This window comes from Solea senegalensis, linkage group LG1 (genome assembly GCF_019176455.1).
Source record: "Solea senegalensis isolate Sse05_10M linkage group LG1, IFAPA_SoseM_1, whole genome shotgun sequence".
Lineage (NCBI taxonomy): Eukaryota > Metazoa > Chordata > Actinopteri > Pleuronectiformes > Soleidae > Solea > Solea senegalensis.
In genome coordinates this window covers 16158416-16177848 of record NC_058021.1, presented here as the reverse complement: position 1 = coordinate 16177848, position 19433 = coordinate 16158416, and the positions used below count along the sequence as shown (strand labels likewise).

Below are 19433 nucleotides of genomic sequence, written 5' to 3'. Positions count from 1 at the left end.
AAACCGTAACCCTTTAATGAAAGAAAAGCAGTTTGGCTCCATTACAAACTGATATTAACTTCAAGTCCAAGTACGAGGCAGGAAAGTGGCTCGAGGATAGGAATGGAGCGACAACTTTTGGCAGCTATTTTAAAGTTAAGAATTGGTCAAGTAAACTGCGATGATCTTCATCTGAGTCACGCGTGGAAAAAAGCATCGGTGTTATTGACCCTTCTCTGAATCTATTTATGTGGGTCTGAGCGTTACACAGCACAGCACATCTTCACCACACTGACAAACACAATCACTTGTCTCCTCCATCTAAATGCACTGCTAACATGTCTGACAGGGCAGAATGGCGAGCTCGACTTACCATGCCCCCCTTTAGCCTTTGTTTTTCATCTCATAGTGACATCGGGGAGGAGACGGAGCAGAAGAATATCGAGGTGGGGTACAGGGTAGTCCAGAGTCTCGCTGCTGAGAGAGTGTGTTTGGTTGGTATGTTGTGTGTGTGTGTGTGTGTGTGTGTGCGTGTGTGTGTGCAGGGACACTGTGATATTCACCCCAAACGCTAAGCTTTTTTTCCTTTTTTTGTAGCCTTTGTGTCATTCACTTAACAACCAATCTCATTAGCTGCTGGGCTACAATGGGCTGAATTATTTTCTGTGTAAATACACCACATGGTGATCTTCAAGGTAAGATCTCACAGGGTCTTTTTTTAGTCACAAAGAAGATAGATAGATGCACCCAGAAAATAAATTAGAGTTGACTATTGGAGAGAACCACATGATATCTTATTTATTAGTTAATAATTGAATTATAGATATACATATGTTGAGGTAAATTATATGACAAGAAGTCATTTATGCAATTGAAACTTCACGTTCAAAATTGTGCTCGAATTTGTTTTTATTTTATTTTTAATTTTAATTATCTTCTCCTGCTGTGCTTACTGGTGCAGAACCATGAAAGCATGTAAAATGTAACTATTGTAAGCACTTGAAGTCATGACAGCTGTCTATAAGCATCAGGGACATGTCTATTGGCCAACTTGACCCTTGTTAGAAAACAAAACAAATACAAAAAGAGAATACTGCAGCCTGGGACTGACGAGCCGGGTCACTGGAGATTTTCCAGACAAACGCCACACAGGGGAAGGGAGGGGAGGGGAGGAAGAATAAAAAGGACAGGCTCAGAATCTCATTTTAACAGACCGCACACAATCTGGGCTCCCACAGAACTATCTCTGCCTGACCGCTTTCTATTTATCCCTTATCAGTGTTTACCAACCGCTAGTTTTCTTTCATTCACACTGTGAGGCAGTTCTCTTACTATCAGTCAACAGCTGACACTGTGGAACAGCCTCAAAGGCAAGAGGAAGGGATCAAAACTAAACCAAAGCTGTTTAAACAATACAACAGAGGAAATAAATTCATAAATCCTAATTCTTCCCAACCCACAAGGGTATAAGCAGATCCTTTATAGTTAGGCCAACAAACAAAACCACAGCCAATGAGGTACATTACAATCAAGGTAAATTCTGAAATATATTTAGAAAAAAAAGAAAGGCGGAAAAAAATCCCATGTAATATTAATTGGGAACATTTCACAGTCTCGCCCTGTCAAACGAATATAAGAATTAACTAAAAGGTTTTGTTGTTGTTTTTTTTCCTGTTATGAATCCCACCTTATTCACATTTTACATATTGTTTTCTTTTAAGTAATACCAGGAAAATATGAGTAACATAACACAATCCTAATTTTTAATTTTCTCATAATCATCACCAATTATCATCAGTCATCATCATAATTACTATTAGGATCAGTCCACTAACAAAGAAAGATTCTATTCAAATGAAAAGTATCAGGCTATATATACTGTAATTATTTTTAAAGAATTATGTTAACTAGAATTTCACATACTGAGTCCTCTATTACAATATTTAATTTATAATAGGACCAATTTCAATTAGTAGTTCCTGACATTATATTGATATACAAGTTAAATTCCAAAAGCTACTTCATGTAACTGGAAGAAAAATATAATAATTAAATGTGAAAGCTATTGTTCGCAATGTTGCTTTACATTTTTGGATTCATAAACAGCACAGCTTTTCTGGAATACTGTTCAAAAGTTAAGTAATTAATTACATTTATCCTTTCACCAGCTGGTCGGCAGCAGATGGATCATTTCTGAGACCTTGTTGAATTAAATCCACATAATTCATTTTCCTGGATTAACTAACCGAAGTTTGGAAAAACAGGTAACATGGTGCTGACGTGTACGCAGAGACTTTTCTATTTATTTATTTTTGTGTGTGTGTGTGTGTTATTTTGTTGTTTACATTGTGTGCACCCGACGGCAATTTGCTTCAAATTAAATCAAGCAATTTCATTATTTTTTTTAACAATAAGATCTCTGAGCTTGAATAACTTTATTTTTTTAATGTATGTTTTGTAAATAAATAGAAGTAAATAGAAATCAAATTTTCCATCGCAGACATTTACGGTGCATTGCAACAACGCAAACAAGTTTGTGAATCCGGTTTTGTAGGGCAGCAGGTACCATGGACAGTTCCTGGAGGTGAACAGCAGTGACATTCATGTGTTGTGTAGCAACTAACATCCGTGTCCTTTGAAGAGGAGGGTGTGGAGCAGGGAGGAATAAAGCCTTTTACTTATCACTACTTTACCACACATCCCTGTCTGCACCGCTATTGTGAGGAGCACAAAGTGCAGAAGAGTAACTTTGTGACCTCATGTCTCCTATACCTTCATGCGTAAACGTATCTAAATAGCTTATAAACTTTTCAAAGGATTATCATCGTGTGACACCGTTACACAGTGCTGCGTTATCTAATGTCCTTTGTTGCTCTTTTCATGTTTATTAAGAGATGGGAGCTGACTGAAATAAGCTGATGGGGTTGTGATTAAATGGAGGCTAACGGGCAGAGTGACAACTGGCATTTCAGTTTATTTCCACACACGTTTTTGTTTTTTTACGGAAATTCTTCGACCCATAAGATTTACCAGCTCAATCACAGAGTATAATGTCTGTGAAAGACATGGCGAAAGATATATCACAATGGCATATGCTGTTAGTTTACATTAATATTAAACGACATAAACTACGACATCTGCAGCATCCTCTAACATAAAAAATCTTACCTTTGTTTCAGAATGATTAACTTAAAGTTGGGTCATACACACAGAGAGATTCTGAGCCATTAGTGAGCTGCAAGTTACTGGTAAATGATGAACTTTTCTGACTAGCATCCATCCTCCTAAATCAATAGTTGCCCTGGAGACTGTCGAGTGCTTTGGCCCCATAGAATTTGTTCAAAGCTGAGACTGGCTCACATATAACACAAAAGTTCACGCTTGACTGTATTACTGTCACACACCACATTCAGCGTTAGCTGACTTAGCTTCAGTAACTTGAATCACTTTACCACACTTATGATGTAAAGAATTATAGAAAAGAAAAAAAAGAAAAAAGGCATGTACCGCTTAGTAGTTCAGATGTAATTAATTTGTACAAATATAAGATTTAGTCAAGGGTTAAAACACAAAAGATGATTTGATTTTTTTTTTTTGCTGTCATACTACATTCAAATATAGCATGTAGTTTTTCAAACTTTAACAGTGTTACAATGCAAATTACAGACAGCCACAACAGACAGGATGCAATAAAATACTTGACTTACTGTTCAAATATATTATTGGAGCACAGAGTCAATGTTTAAGTGCATTAGGCTCAGTGGTCTTGTATGTACAGCTGTTACTGTCAAAGCCACAGGCAACCTGACAATGCTTTGTCTCTGCATACAATACAAACATGTGTTCTTCTAAGACGGGCTTGTACCACACACAGTACTGTGGATTTAATTTAGGTAGACGGTATCACATGCTGTCGAAAATAGGTCATATATCTAGAGAAAAGATGTTATTTAATCCTCTCAAACTGTCTAAAACCTGGACAGAAGCTAGACGCACTTCCCAGCAAAGGTTTTAAGAACACTTTATCAGTCAAACCATGATCATCCCTGGGACACAATTTTTTAAATGCCCCCCTTGACATAGTTTAAAACAAATAGCAGCAAAAATCAGAACAGAATCATGAACACAAAGTTTAACAGCTGAGCAGAATCTAAGTAAAAAAAAACTAACACACATTTCAGCTCCTGTTTCCAGTTGAATATGACAGCATCTAACAGGACAAGCTCAAAGGCTTATCGTTCACAACTGCGATGCAGAGTATCAGTGATGATAAATGCTGACCAAACTGACAGTATATTAAATATAAAGAACTTTGACACCAACCTAATGCTGTGATCCAAAAAGTTTGATTTTCTCCCAGTGTCTTGATAGCTGAGCCGGTGCTGTGCCTTTGAAAGGTAGTCCCCAGGAATATGACATACTGTGCCTTTGACAGCCTCGAGATAAGCACCTGCGTTCGGCTCCCTTTTTACGTCACACCTCCCCATTCACAGCCCTTCAACATGATGCACATTTGCACATCAACAGCCACCAACCCCCCTCCTCGCTCTACTCCCACATCCGCAAAACACACAAACAGGCACACAAGAAGGCAGATGCGCACTAGCCTCCACTCATGAGCATGTACACTCGTACAGACACATGCACCACAGATTTGTGTGCTCTTAGTGGGAGACACAACATGCACACACGCACAGACACATACACTCACAGGTGATTTATTTCTTTTTTCTACTCCTTAATCCATCCCTTTTCACATATTGATCCGTTTTCCGTGCATTTATAAAGAAAACTTTCACTTGCTTTGTCATAGGACCAGGGCATATACCCTCCCAAGCTCCTCATACATCACTCATCATGCAAATGAGAGGGAATGTCACTCCTCAGCAGCAGATGGCCAGGGATGATAACAATGGCTCAACAGACCAGTTTCAATGTCTGCGACTTTATCGCTACGGCAACAACAAAAATAGATGATATGAAATCCTTGGCTGTTAATTTGATTTCCCCCCTTTTTTTTACTGTTTGTACCTGTCAGCCTGTTTCATTTCTCATGGACAATTTGAATGTAAAAGCTTTTGTCCGAGGCTTCCTGTCACTACAATTCTGGCTATCAGTAAAACGCAGAGACCTGGAAATGATTTTTGGTGACTACGGAAGCCTGCTGCCTAACAGTTATTCAAGTAATTAGGTGTAATTCCTCCCTGTAGGCCATGTTAGCCTCCTGGGTTAGCTCATGCGTTCGACAGGCCTGGATAGAGACAGGGAAGAATAAAAGAAGAAAGGGGCCCCAAGAAATCACAAATGCAGATTTTCAAAGACCATCACCCCCCCAGCCCCCAGCCAAAGTGATGTCACCCTGCGTCCTGATGACTCCTGTTCATACAAGCCCCCATAGCAGAGAGTAAACAGTGGAAGCGTTTAGCAAACAGGGCCAGATTACAATGACAAAGGCAACCACACTTCTGGGTGGAGCCTGGGGCGAGAGGGGCAAAAGAGGGGAGGGTGAGATGGTGTGGCTCAGGATTTAAAATAAGTGATACCCATGAGGGGGGCCCCCCTCAATATCTAAGCATAGCCCTTTCCCAGCTGATGGTAGGGGCCACCCAAACACGCTTATCTCTTGGTGATGTCCCCCCAGGTCCCCGGAGACTGACGTGTGAACACAATATGTAATAATAATGTATTTTCAGTTCTTTTTTAGTGTGATTTGTGCATTTGATTATGCAAGGCTAGGGACTTGAGGATGGAGAATATCATTACTTAAGGTTTGGCAGTTGACCATCACCTTGTTTAATGCCTCATTTGAAAGTCTAATTTCTAACTGTCTTCAAGAGCCAATTCATGGCACACAGTGAAAGAGACATACAAAGAGAGTAGACCTGCTCTCCTTCCCCTCTTTTCAGCATTTGTGCCTGATAATCACACACACACACCCTTACACAGAGACACACACACACATATGAAAGTAAAGACTCCTCTATCTAAGCGTCTTATCAAATAACATGTTCTTTGTTTGCTGAAGCAGACAATCTTGCTGGGAGGACACAGCAGCTTGTTATATGGATGATTATTTCATGTCCTGAACTAGACATCAGCGGCAAAAAAAAACGCGCACACACAAAAAGAATCAACTCATGTTAACGCAGTCTTGACAAATTGTGGGGAAAAAAGCAGCATATTGAATACTACACAACGCCACTCTTCTAAAATGTGACATTTTTTTGGCTCTAACATCTGCTGAAATCCATAAAAAATAAACAGAGAGACCTCATTCAGAGTCGGCATAGGACATAAACTAGTTTTTTTTGTCAAGCTATTTCATCAAATGAAAATGTGGGCATAACTGGAGAGAGCTGATGGAGAAATGAAAGAGGAGTGGGTTGGACAAAATTACATGTCAAACAAAGGTTCACATTTAAAAAGTCCTGCTCATATTTGTAGAAAGTGTTTGATTGCATTTAGAAAGGTATTACAATGGGTCACATCTGTGTCTAAAAGCTTTTTGCATCCTGCCACAAATTATGTAAGCAAAGTGAAGTGTCACAGCACCCTGTTGTTTTTGAGCACTATACCTTCCTCGTGTAAAACCTACATAAATATGTTGAACTGAATTCTTCTAATGCACTGCAAGATCAAAATGTCAGCAGTATAACTTCAACAAACCCTATCACTCAACACCCCGCCCCACGATTTCAACAAAGCAACGTGACTAATTCCACATGGCAGCCTGTAAAGCCACAACAACAATGCATATTCATACTGTGCCACCGAATGTGATAGATGTGTAAAAATCTATATTAAACTGTGGTTAATTTCAGCGATGAAGCTTTAAGCTCGGTCTAAAATGGCACAAATGTGTCTTTTGGTGGTAGTGAAGCCGTATTGTGCAACCACTTGATGCCGCTTGTTCATCACAGAAAGTCACATAAAAGGAATGAATAAAAAGAAATAAAATAAATTATTTGCATATGCAAATAGCAGGCAGAAAACATATAAGTACATGTTGCTGATATGGCCCCAGGATGTATAAGTAGCTTTATGTTAATGTCAGCAGACAGGAACTATTCTTTTGAAAATACAGTGCATTTTTCATGGGGATCATTATCTACACTGCATGTCACTGCGTCTCAGTTAAAAGGAATGATTAGATTACTTCACAGCAATCCCATTTGGGGCGATTCGTGTGTCACTGTGGGCAACCTTACAACATGTTTATTCACTGTCCTTTGAAGAGACTTCAATAACATTTCGAAATGTTTTATGGACAAATATAGGTTATTTATTTTATATCTTTTCTTACAACAGATATCCTTGGAAATAGGAACCCTGGACACACTTATTTGATTTTCTTATGCAAAACTAGTACCTTCAGGTATACCGTAGTCCTTGTGAACTAAGAGGCCAAATGTGCAAGTTTACCACATGTGACAAAGAACCAAACACGGCCATCTGTGGTGTAAATATCACCCTTAAACGCACAGCGTGTAAAAACAATTATTTTCATTTGGCAAAAATAAATATGACAAAATTATTGTGTACAACCACCTGATTGTATGAATGTGTTGCTTTTCATTCCATTATGGACCAATATGGACAAATTAAACATCTTTTGATGCTAACTGGAGGCCAGTGCATGAGGTGGAACAAAATAAGTGCCAGTACTCCCCTTAGCATTAAGTGTGTATGTCAGTGTGTGTATTATTAAATCATTAGACACTAAATTATGAAAATCACTGGTAAATAAAACATACCAGAAGATGTTAGTGATGTTCACAACATATATTTATTTAAATATTTAATCCATACTTTAAAAAAAACAACAGCTAAAAACTGGTCTTCTGTTACACATTTTGCCAACTTCAGATTATCCTTTCTTTAATTTTAATTTATAATAGATATTCTTGTTCTTCTTTCGGCTTCTCCCTGTAGGGGTCGCCACAGCGGATCATCTGTCTGCCTTGTTCTTGTTTAACAATAGAAAATGAAAATTCTAGACACTAGAAACAAACACTAGACTCTAAACCAGAACGTCACGTCGTGTACTGTGAGAAATCTGGGCCATAATGAATTGGACAGATAGTAGTAAAGTACCGGCATCTCATAATAATAAAATTAAGAAGTGCCGGTACTGCGTAGCAGACAGTACCGGCCTACTTCAAACACTGCTTAAGGCATGACTGCAACATGTAACTTCAACAACAAATGTTGCTAAAGTTCAATAATAAATTGTGTATATGTAAACAATAGTTAAGGTAATCCCGAAAAACACATGGATGAATTAAAATGTTGATTAAAATGACTGAATTTGATAATTACTGAAGGTCTAGATCAATACTGTTCACTTTTATACACCCAGGAAATCAACGTTTGACTGGTCAGTCAATGTCTAAGCATGTATCTGCCTGCAGGTTTAAATGATCCACTTCAACAGTAAAATGAAAAACACATCATTCATTTGTGGTCAATGCTTGTTCTCCGCTGCCCTCAAATGAGAGAATCTGATTGCTTACATCTAAGAAATCAATGCTTGACTGCTCAGTCGATGTCTGACTTTTGTAGTTCATGGGCCGTGGACTCATTGTGTTGTGTCATTGAGAGGTTAGGTCCAGATCTGGGTGTCACTGGGGGTTCCCTGCCCATCTTTTCTCCTCAGGCAGGCAGTGAACAATGAAGCAGACACGCCTATAAATGGCAAGATAGGAGCTTGGATGTTAAGCCAAAAATGGGCATCTAAACAATGGTAACAGGTGTGTATAATGCATGCTTTGATAATGACCTTGGTGGCCATAATAGTATGTCTAGACACAACTAACAGGAGGCATTTCAGTCTGGTCTCAGAAGTCCCGTGGGTGCTCAACAGAAAGATTCTGGTATTGGTTGTAGTTTTGTCATTAAAACTAATAGAAAAATGTCTGACCTGATGTAACCTGATGTTCAACTGAGACATTGGAATGAATGAGCAGTATTTTAAAAAAGTCCCAATTGTAATTATCGTTCTGTTTTTACGATACGTATGGGGTTGTATAGTTAACATAATACACCAAAATCATCTTAAGAATTCAGAGACATGCACTTGAAGAAACAGAAGGGGGGAAAAAAAACTTAATTAATAAGTAGATAGCTGGCAAATTTTGATTGTGCCAGATACAGGAAGCTTGCTGACATGAACTAAAATGCAAATGCCCTTTGAGCAAAACAAAGAAATTGATTATGAAGTAAGTTTCTCCAGCACAAGTAGCTGGCTTTGAGTGATTAATGGGGTGGGTCATTGATTTCCTTTTGTTTAGATCTTGGTTAACTTTGTGGAGACACAATTATAATTTGTTTCCAAACAATAAATTCAATCTAACTTGAGTAAATTACATTTCCCTATGGCCTCTTCTGCGTCACTTTACATCAGAAATGGGTTGTTATGAAAAGGCTTTGCGTGTGAGTGTCTGCTTTTCTGTTTATTTTTATTTATATTTCTGATTAGATATTGTGTTTTTCTGTATTCGGGAAGGTGAGCACCTCCTAAGATCAGCGAGAGCTGCTGTGACTTGTCAACTACAGTGCAGAGAATTAATCTTGCAGTTCTCACATCAAGGCTGCACATACAAATATTTCTTGTTGTGACCCATCTATCAAAGGTACGAGATTAATACTGTCAAAGTTTGTCTGAGACATGACAAAATGCTGTTGAATAAGCACATGTTGTCAGTCTTAAAGGCAGGTCAATTGTAACGCTATCAGAGCAAAATGTACTTTATATTTCTCTATATTTGCAAGTCAAATTGCAGTTTTGCAGACTACTTCATTGAAAGGCTGTTGCCTTACTCTTCAGCTTTACAACTTTGAAAACTTCAACAGATCCAGACATTTATACTTGACGATTTCTCGCATCATCTCTCCAAGATAGTGATAATACGATTTCTGTGTTTTTCGCTGTTGAGAAACAAACTGGATTATGAACAGATCACTACATAAACAGCTTTCTAAAAGGAGGCAGCTATTTTAAAAAGGGCTGAAGAAATGCAAAGAGGGATTTAAATTTTAATTTGAATTTATTCCAGCAAGTGAAAGGTTCTTTTGAGAGGGGATTTCAGCAAAGATGATGGTATTTAAAAGTGATAAACAAGCATCTAAACCTCCAGTGGAAAACAGTCATTTTGCTTCTTTTTAGTGTGGGAGAGGAAATGGGCTTGCTATGGTCACATCCAAAAAATAAGAATAAGTAATAGTAGTAATTAAAATGTAAATAAGCAAGATCCACGGAGATATTTCAACTGATTTCTGTCGTAAATTGTGTAATTAACATTTTGTCTTGACATACCTTGTGATTCTGGATGTATAACTATATGTCCTCAGGTGCAAATTCATGTTCTCGGTGTACTTGGCATCGCATACTTTACACTGTATATGGATGCTTAAAAAATCTTTCACACTTATCACATGCGATTTACATCCTGTGCCTCGACACCAAAAATTAGGACTTATGTTGATTAAGGATTGTGGTTGTGCAGTTTGAGTTTGTCCCTCAAAAAATGAGTGAATACGTGGCTGAGTGACTCACTGTGGGCAGTCATGTGTCACATTTGTGTGACAAAGGCTGTGATTAACCAAGGATGTCATCTATGTTATTTGTAACATATGGATTGTGAGGATGTGAACAGATTCATAATGTTTCCATTCTGCCATGGATGACCAGTAAACTTAAGCAGAGAAACCTATGCCACACAAGAAAGACAAAGAGTTACATCATTTTGTTGAAGAGTTAATCCGATCATGGACAGTGTTTGAGCATTAGCTATCTTCGGGAAATGCCAGCAAAGGCGCTAAGTAAACCTATTTTACAAGACTCCCTCACAAGGATACAGTGCCAGTATTGGGATAAAATTTCACACAGCAGCATGGCACAGTCACATAACCTAAGCAGGCTTAGGAAAATACAACACCACAAACTATTGCACTTTCTTTCTGTATGTTTGTTGTCATACACACAATGTTCAGATGAGTGAGGTGAGTTTGGACATAAAAGCCAAAGTGAACTAATGGCTGAAAAGCACACACTCGATACTGCTGTAAATGCTCTGACTTGTTTAAAATGGTAGATTATGGCAGTGTGCACCTGGCATTCTGCAGGCTAGCCTGGCAACACTCCTCCCTTATAATTATAATGAACACACAGTAATTCAGGGTTGAGGCTGAAATACGAACGATGTCCTCTGAGACAGCTTGTTTTAATGGTTATGCAGAAGAGTTCCTAGAAGTGCAGATGGCAGATGCTGTGCCTTTGAAGCTATGTACAACTGTACACTACAAGGTATGGAAAGACCATAGTGTGAGGCCGCGTTGCTCTTGTGTGCTGCTGAATTAGACATTAAGCTTGTTCATCATCAACACTAATGAAAGATATATACATTTACTCCAATAATGATAGCCCATTATACAAAGCAGTTAGATAGGAGGACTGCATGGACTTCAAACACTGGACTTCCTTCAAAACCCCCACTGTTCTTAGTTTGTCCACATAGGGGTGCATTTGCTCACAACTTGGGTCCCTTATGTGTAGTCTTTATTAGTCTGACATGCCTCATTTTAGTTTTTTCGAGGGTTTAAAAAAATTTCCACCGTAAGATACAAAAGAGTAGTCAAGGTTTTATGCAACAGGAAGCATAAAAAATATAAGAGCCAAACGCTACATGACATAAAACGATCATAAAACGTATGTGTTGGAGCATTTTGCTTTGTTACATCACTCATACTGTATGTATGTGTGTCCACCTAAACACAGCACCACTTTAAATGTATCATACTTGGTCTGGTTTATGAACATAAAAGGTATATATTTGTAGCTGGTCACAATGAATAGAGACAGCACAGTCAATACATAGTACCATACGTCAAGGCTAAGTATATAAAAGAGTGTCGAGCCTTTTGAATTGCAACAACAACAAAAAAATGTTAACTCTGAGAAAAAGTTTTGCCGCATTAAAGTCACATAGGAGCCACATTAGCATGTGAAAAGAATAAACAGGAGCATTCTCAGTTACACACTCCACCTGGCTGCTCACCAACGTCCTTGTCAGAAGTCCACCCACCGCACTGGCTAACACTGAAAGACCTCCTGGGGACCACAGTGACCATTCACTCGGTTCTCTCTTTTTCCCATGCACCTGTGACTGTTTTTGTGTTTGCTATTTTTTGCTTTGTCTTTTTCTGGCAACACTGTATCATTGGAGACACACTTTCCCTCAAAAGGAATTCTCCTGCCCAACAATGTGGTTTGTTTGTTCACTGGATATGGCAGGCCAGAGAGTCAAATGGAAAAAAAAACAAGTCACCACTGTAATAATTAAAATTGCCACAAGAAAAAAAAAGCTGGGAGACTGAGTGGTATGAATGTTCTCGATATAAGAAAATAAGGTACTGTTACCAAGTGGTTTTTTGGCGTGCTGGGGGGCTTCACAGGTGCAGTTGGAAAGGCTCTCCTCCTTACTCTTCTCGGATGGCTCATCCGGCTTCTCCATGGTTCTGGACCTTAGAGAGCTGCTTTTCCATTTTCCAAAGGACTTTGCCACAATCGCTTTGTCCGCTCCTTTCATTGTTTTCTGTAAAACACATTTACAGCATGACTTCCCAGGTTTATCCCTCTTGTGAGCCATCTGCCCCCTTTTTTGGCTCTCAATAAACCTGGGCTCATCTTCCCCAAACCCAAAGTAAGAGAGAATTAGGGCATTGTGTGCATATGCATTCTCTTAAGCATTCCAGAAAATTTCCTGATTGCCCTGGCATCTTTTTTAGAGAGCACTTGGACATTGTTTTTTTCTCCTGACATTTTGCAGCTCTGTGTGGAGAGAGTGGCGCTGATTGAAACACTGTAAAACAATACTTTGCAAAGTACCCACATAGTAATGAGAAAAAGGAAACTGATAAAAAAAAAAACAAATAAACATGTTTTCATATTTAATCCAACTTAAAGGAAATAAAAATAGCACATTATGCCCTAATTGAGTGCTGTACAGTCCACAAATACTATTACAAGGCCGATCAGGATTAGCAGTGAACATACCTAGTTATCTATTTCTGAGTGCCAAGACAGCTAGCAGTGGGCAACTAAATTTCAAAAGCTGGCAAATCCAGTTGTCTCCTAAATACAGAAAGTACTTAAATCCAGAGCTAACAGAAGAAAAAGACGGATAAAGGGTGCTCTGCATATCACCGAAAAGCTTGTGCACTTTTCAGAATCACTGGCTAGGTTAAACAAATATGCTAAGTAGAGATCAAAACAATCCTTTGATCTGCAGCCTAGTTTCCAGAGGAATGGTTTGGCTGTTGTTGTAAATAACTTGTATAAATCTATACACCATTTGCCTTCAGGTAATATCAAAAGTGCCAGGGATTCACAGGCAAATACCTTGTGGTTAGGAAATAGATCAGATAAGCACACATAAATAATTCAACAACCCTGCACTCTGACATAGTGTGTGTTAAAGCTGAGTTTTTAACCCCATATGGCCATTTTACTAGTTTAGTAAATCACACAAACATCAATAAGGGACATAATAATAGACGTAGAAGTTTTTGGATAAAAGAATTCCTACCTCCAGCATGCCATTCAGGTCAAACACAGAGTAAAACATTGTGCTAAACTTCATACACAAGAGGCTCGAAGAATCAGAATGCAGAAGCTATGCAACTTGCTGACTAACTTTGCCCTCTGTTTTGATCAAGCACACAAAGAAAAACGCTGTCTATTCAAAACAGACAGCATAACTCTTTTCAGAGAGGGGGGGACTGTGAACAAACAAGGCCATGTCCTGAGCTGCAGTCAGTTTCCCGTCAGGCGTCCACAGTGCACGGTGAGGGCCACAGGGACTGGGACAGGCTGACACCACACTCACAGGCAACAGAACAACTTTTGTGCACACTAACATCCTCTGGAGCGTTTTTATTTTCTTTCTACTCAAATTTGAATAAGTGTGCCGCTTCACCTCAACCCCTTAGGTTGTACTTCAAAAATGAGTGAGCAAAATTAGTAAAGATAACACTTTAAACAACAGTAAGTGCTTTACATTCCCCTCTGAGTAGTTAACATCACATTATCATGCAGACAAATAATCAGCAGCAGCAAACAAAATGATGGAACAATAATTAACACTGATACTCACAACACAAAACTGTTTTGAAATATAACCTCTAACTTGTTATTCTACCTCAAGACACATGTATTAAAACTACATCAACATGTTAAGTATTGAGCTTTAGCAATAATGAGTCATTTAACTAAAGCTTGTTAAACACAACTTACAACAAGACATGATGCTACACTCAGGCTTTACCCTCTATCTATACTAAGAACTACATTATTTTAAACTCAATTTGTCAACTTAGGAGTTGTTGTAGCCAAACCAACCACATTTGTCAAGTAAAGCCTAAAACAAACAGGCCGAGTCAGGGTGCTATGCTTGTTAGCACCAGCTAAACTAGTTATCAGCAAGTCATGTTTCAAAAAGATGAAGAAAAGATTTTTGAAGAAGTTTGAACTGACCTATTTCTCATTCAAGCACAGGTAGAACTTTGTGTGGCCTGTTGAAATTAGAGACCTTTGGTAATAGCTTTTTTGAAAATGACATTATTCATACTCACTTCATTTGTGAAGAGGCTACACTAGCTAACGTAGCGGCTAGTCCTGCTCAAATCAGTAACAGACCAAACACTGGTCTAGGTCCATGTGGTCTATCTTGGCTGTTTACAAACTTTTTCATTGTATGTAGAAGAAAAACAACAGAATTAGATTTTCTTGCTTCTGTAACTAGAACTTGACTGTAATTAAATTATGTTTCACAAAGTAAGTTCCAGTTAAAATATAACATTTCTTTCACACAACTCATGACCTTTCTGTCTGTTTTATTTAAATTAGTTACTAATATATATATATATATGTATATATATATATATATATATATATATATATATATATATACATATATATATAATTATTATTATTATTTATTTTTTTTTACTTGAACTTATTATTACCAACATTATTTAGTTTTGTCTGACTTGAGGAAGTTTTCTGGGGATGTAGGATATGGCCCAAGGAAGAAATTATTAAATGTTGGTGGTGATGCGAACATGAATGTGGATAAAAAATGTTTAACAAAAATTGGAAACCTTATGTGATGAGGAATGGGAAGATTATGAAAATGAGTGATGGGGAACTTATTGACCTTGGCTTGTGCCCTCTGAGCTCCTTCTGTAGTCTGAAAACGTAAACATAACTAGTTTTGATTGTTGATTGAGTTGAACCTTCATGACAAATGAAGAGAATGAGAAAATGGCTGTTAATAAATGATGACAGAGTCAAAGTAGGGACCATGGGAAGTAGATAGGTATGAATCTAAAAGAAGGATGCATACATTCATTTATACAAGCGATTTAAATCCTACATGCTCATCTTAGGTGTTAAGAATATCACAGGAGCTTTATCTACCTTCTCGTGAGTCCCGGAAAAGCAGGTTTGAGACAGAACAGACTGTGCCATATTCTTGACCTGTCTGCTTCAGATGCTCGCTGTATATGGAACTGAATACTGGATGTGAATTGTATCATTCCCTGTGTCAACTTGTTAGATGGCAGTTGCTGTAGTGGAGTGGTGAGAGCGGCACATATGCATTATAGGAGAAAATTGTGAAATGACAGATTCCGGGTGTGATACTGAGGGAATGACTAACTAATAGGAGGGGTGCTCCAGGCTGTTAGCTTTGAAAAGCAGTTTGCACATTACTTTATCTTGTCAATCAGATTCCTGGAATGGAAGAGGTGACTGATAACTTGAATTAATTATTTTCTTATTGCATGCATGTGTTAATTCATGTTAATTTATGTCCCTTACAGGCCCAAGCCAGAATATCCAGAGTAAAGCGCCACCTCTGGCACCCAGATCACCACACTACTCTCTTTGCATATATTTATATCAAATGAAGAGGTTTTTTTTTCTTTTTTCTAATCCTGTTGGAACAAGGACAGACTGCCAAATTAGATTTTTAAATGTACTTTTAATCTGTTCTTGGTTTACGTTTTCATTTTTTTCCCCCCCTAACAACTGAACAACATGGAGCAGTGTTTACGGCTATGATGGGATTTTAAAGTTACAGATTATTTTTTATAAGCAAATCACACCCTTTTAAACCATACCCACTTTGATTTAACGGGATGCTAAATAATATAAAGTCAACAGTTAACATGCAGACCCCCTTCGATCATTAATTCTTCATGTAGTAAATCTAAATTAATTAAATAGCCCATCATCCAAAGCGGGGCTTATGTTCATAAATGGGGCTTCTTCTTTCTTCCTTTTTTTTCTTTTTCTTTTTTTTTTGAAGTGAATTTGAGCCGCTGAAATTGTGTGGCACGCACAGAGCACACTTTAAACAATTGCATTTCACTAAACGTCTTTAAACATTTTGACAAATTTAACTTCCCCTGAACACACAGGATAAGAGGAAAACATTTCTCTGATGAGAACAGAAACAGCAAGAAGTTCTAACAAGGAAAAGCCTGCCAGGTGGCGAACTGGCTGCACCAACAGAACGCACAATCTGTCTGCTTCTCCTTCCAAACCATTGACAGCTGCCATCACCAGCCTTGCACACTCGCACTCAGTGGCTCCTCAGCTCCCTGCCCATCCCTCTTTAGTGTTTCCTGCTAACCTCCGAGACAGGGTCACCTGGCCCCCTAGTTGCCCGTCTGTGGGGCCCTGCTGGCCCCCTGGAGACCTGCCTGCATGGGGGTGCATGGCTAACAGAGGTCTAGTAAAGTCTCTTTAATATGCAAACCAAGGGGCTATTCCTTTGACCTGGGACCATAGCTTTTCTAACAGTGAAATCCAAAAATATTCTAGTGATGTACAACCATTAGATGTGATTAACAGTTTCTGATCTGCTGGTTATTTGATATCTCATATGATAACTGACAACAGTTTATTTGGGTATTTTCTTCAAGCGGGTAAGTCATTTTCAGTCGCGTTTGCGTGATTGAATGAGATTATACTCTCTTTATTTGAAAAACAATTAATAGATTGTGCACTTTTAACATTTCTGCTAAAGTGTTTCTCTTCCGTGTGAAACCCCAGCACACTGATGCACAGAGGCTAAACTGACGAGAGCTCCACAAAGCTAGCATTGCAACTGGGCTAAAAATAAAAACCTGGCAAAGTTATTCTGATCCCTTATTGGTCCCATAGTTTGATTTCACATTTAGCATTTGCATTCCCCTCCGCATAAACATTTCATTCTTCCTCTCCTGCAGTACAATGAGACTTGAGTGACTTTGGCAGCAGATTTTGGATCGGTGCTCCTGAATCCACCAGTGTATGTTATCAGCAGGTAAACAAGCTTTCGAACAAAGCCATAATGGAACTGCAAGCAGCATAAAGAGGCTCATCTCAAAAGCTATACAACCCATCAAAGCTGGTGTCATTTCCCCAACACTGCACTGCAGCTGGAAAATGCATGGCTGTTAGTTACAGTTTAAATCGCCTGTCTATTTTCAGACACTTCAGAACTATTTGTATTGATTATTTACTTGTCAGTGAGCAGCCAGATTACCAAAATAAGACAACAGATTTTAACGTTTGCTTGATTCCTCTGTTTTGTTTTGTCGTAGGGAAATCAAAAAAAAAAAACTGTGTCATGCACTAAATTAATGGGATTTGCACTATAGGGTATTTGAATAATTATTTTCTGCGGAGAATGAAATACTTCAGTCTATATTTGGAAGGATTACTGATGGCATTGAACTTAATGTGAAAATAATTTGCCCTCTGTAGCTATAGCCTACACTTTCCTCTCACAGATGCAATCTTGTTAACCACACGCATGAATGTCTGTCACCAAAGTTTCCACATATTTGCCTTTTGGGCCTCGATCATGCACAAGTAAACCTACGCACTCTCCTCCCAGTGAGTGGAGAAGCCTCAAAGCTTTCCTTTCATATGCTGCATTATTTCTATGGCAGTAATTATCCATAAAACTGTGCCATCAGATGTTGATGATTCCCAATATGAACCCAATAAATGTATTTAAAATGTGAAATTATCATTTTTATGTGGATATGTGTTACTAATAGTGATTATGTTTGTCATGTGGGTAGAAAATCAAGCATCCTTGTATCGCGCGCATCCTCACATATTTCGCAGACATTTCATCACACGTTTAATCTGCCCCTGTCGAAGATTTCCCTCTGAACCTGTCGTCAAGGCAGAGAAGGGGACAATGAGGGATGAGATTATGAAGCATGTCTGTTAAAGCATGTCTGTTTGATCATCATTCTGTTTAGGTGAAGTTCTCTTCTTGGTCTCTTCAGTCCTTGACAGCAGATATATAACCTAATCTCTTTCCCTAACCCTTTTCTTCGGCATGAATAGGGTGGAAATGTGATGGCATTAAGTCGATTTACACCTTGGTTTGCAGTTTCAGCCTTAATGCCTCTTGGCTCTTCTTCAACACACTCGTCCCATTTAGAATTTGAAGATATAAATGTTATGTTGCGGCTTTTCCCATTTATTTTCATTTATCCATCATTTGAAGTTCATCCATATATTTACTCCACAATAAAGGCTTGTTTATTTGCAGCTCCATCTATCGAGTGCAGAGTCAGAGATGCTGGGAAATAAAATACAACTTGTGCATTATCTTGAAACGCAGGCGATATCAGTGACAAAGGGCAAGATCTGAGACTGTATGACATTCTTTGTGAGTCGTCTCTGACACCGTTTTGATATTTCCCATTTACTCATCTAAACCTTAATTTAGTGCCTCCAGCACATGTTGACATGCGAAGAAAAGCTATTATAATGCGCCTTTGAATTTCAGCTGATGGCATTTGAAAGCTGCATTAATAAACCTGTCCTCGTACAATTACTGCAGTACACAATGTAATGTCAACAAAAAAAAAAGTTCAAGTTGGTTTTAGACCTGACACCAAATAAAAAAATCTGAATCTGAATGTGCTTCCCATATTGTCAATAAAGACTGTAATATAAAATTAAAATTCAAAGACTTATTTTGCATGAAAATGTTTATTCCAAAAAGGTGCGGCGATATCAATTCATTAAGAACTGATACATTTTCCAAAATAAACATCAAATCATGAATTTATTTACATTGTCAGCAATACATCTGCGAATGTGTGTGTGTGTGTGTGTGTGTGTGTGTGTGTGTGTGTGTGGCCCAGGCTCTTAGGGTAAAATTGTGCTGTTCCTGTAAAGTGATCATCATTTTATTTGAGTAAAATCTGTGAATTTCTGTGGATACACAATGTGCACTGTATGTTTATATGAGTAGATATTAACTGTTCTTGTATTTCTTCATACTAATAAAAAATGTCAAATCCTTCACTCATGAAATCTTGACTTATAACGTAGCTTTATCTAATAACACAACGGTTCCTTTTGAATATATACAAGT

At 38.3% G+C, this 19433-nt stretch overlaps 1 protein-coding gene across 2 annotated transcripts in view; it reads right to left on the bottom strand.

Annotated features, from left to right (window-relative positions):
• Positions 1–13638, bottom strand: part of st18 (ST18 C2H2C-type zinc finger transcription factor) — a 38012-nt gene extending 24374 nt beyond the window's left edge. Inside the window, exons 1-2 of one of the 2 annotated variants that reach the window (XM_044043639.1) lie at positions 13566–13638; positions 12398–12572 (exon numbers count right to left, since the gene is read on the bottom strand). In XM_044043639.1, coding sequence (XP_043899574.1) covers positions 12398–12572; positions 13566–13619 — 229 coding nt within the window. In that variant the 5' untranslated portion in view covers positions 13620–13638. Of the gene's footprint in view, positions 1–4302; positions 4444–12397; positions 12573–13565 lie in introns of those variants that run through there. The other variant, XM_044043648.1, reaches the window with a different exon arrangement.
• Positions 13639–19433: the final 5795 nt, after the last annotated feature.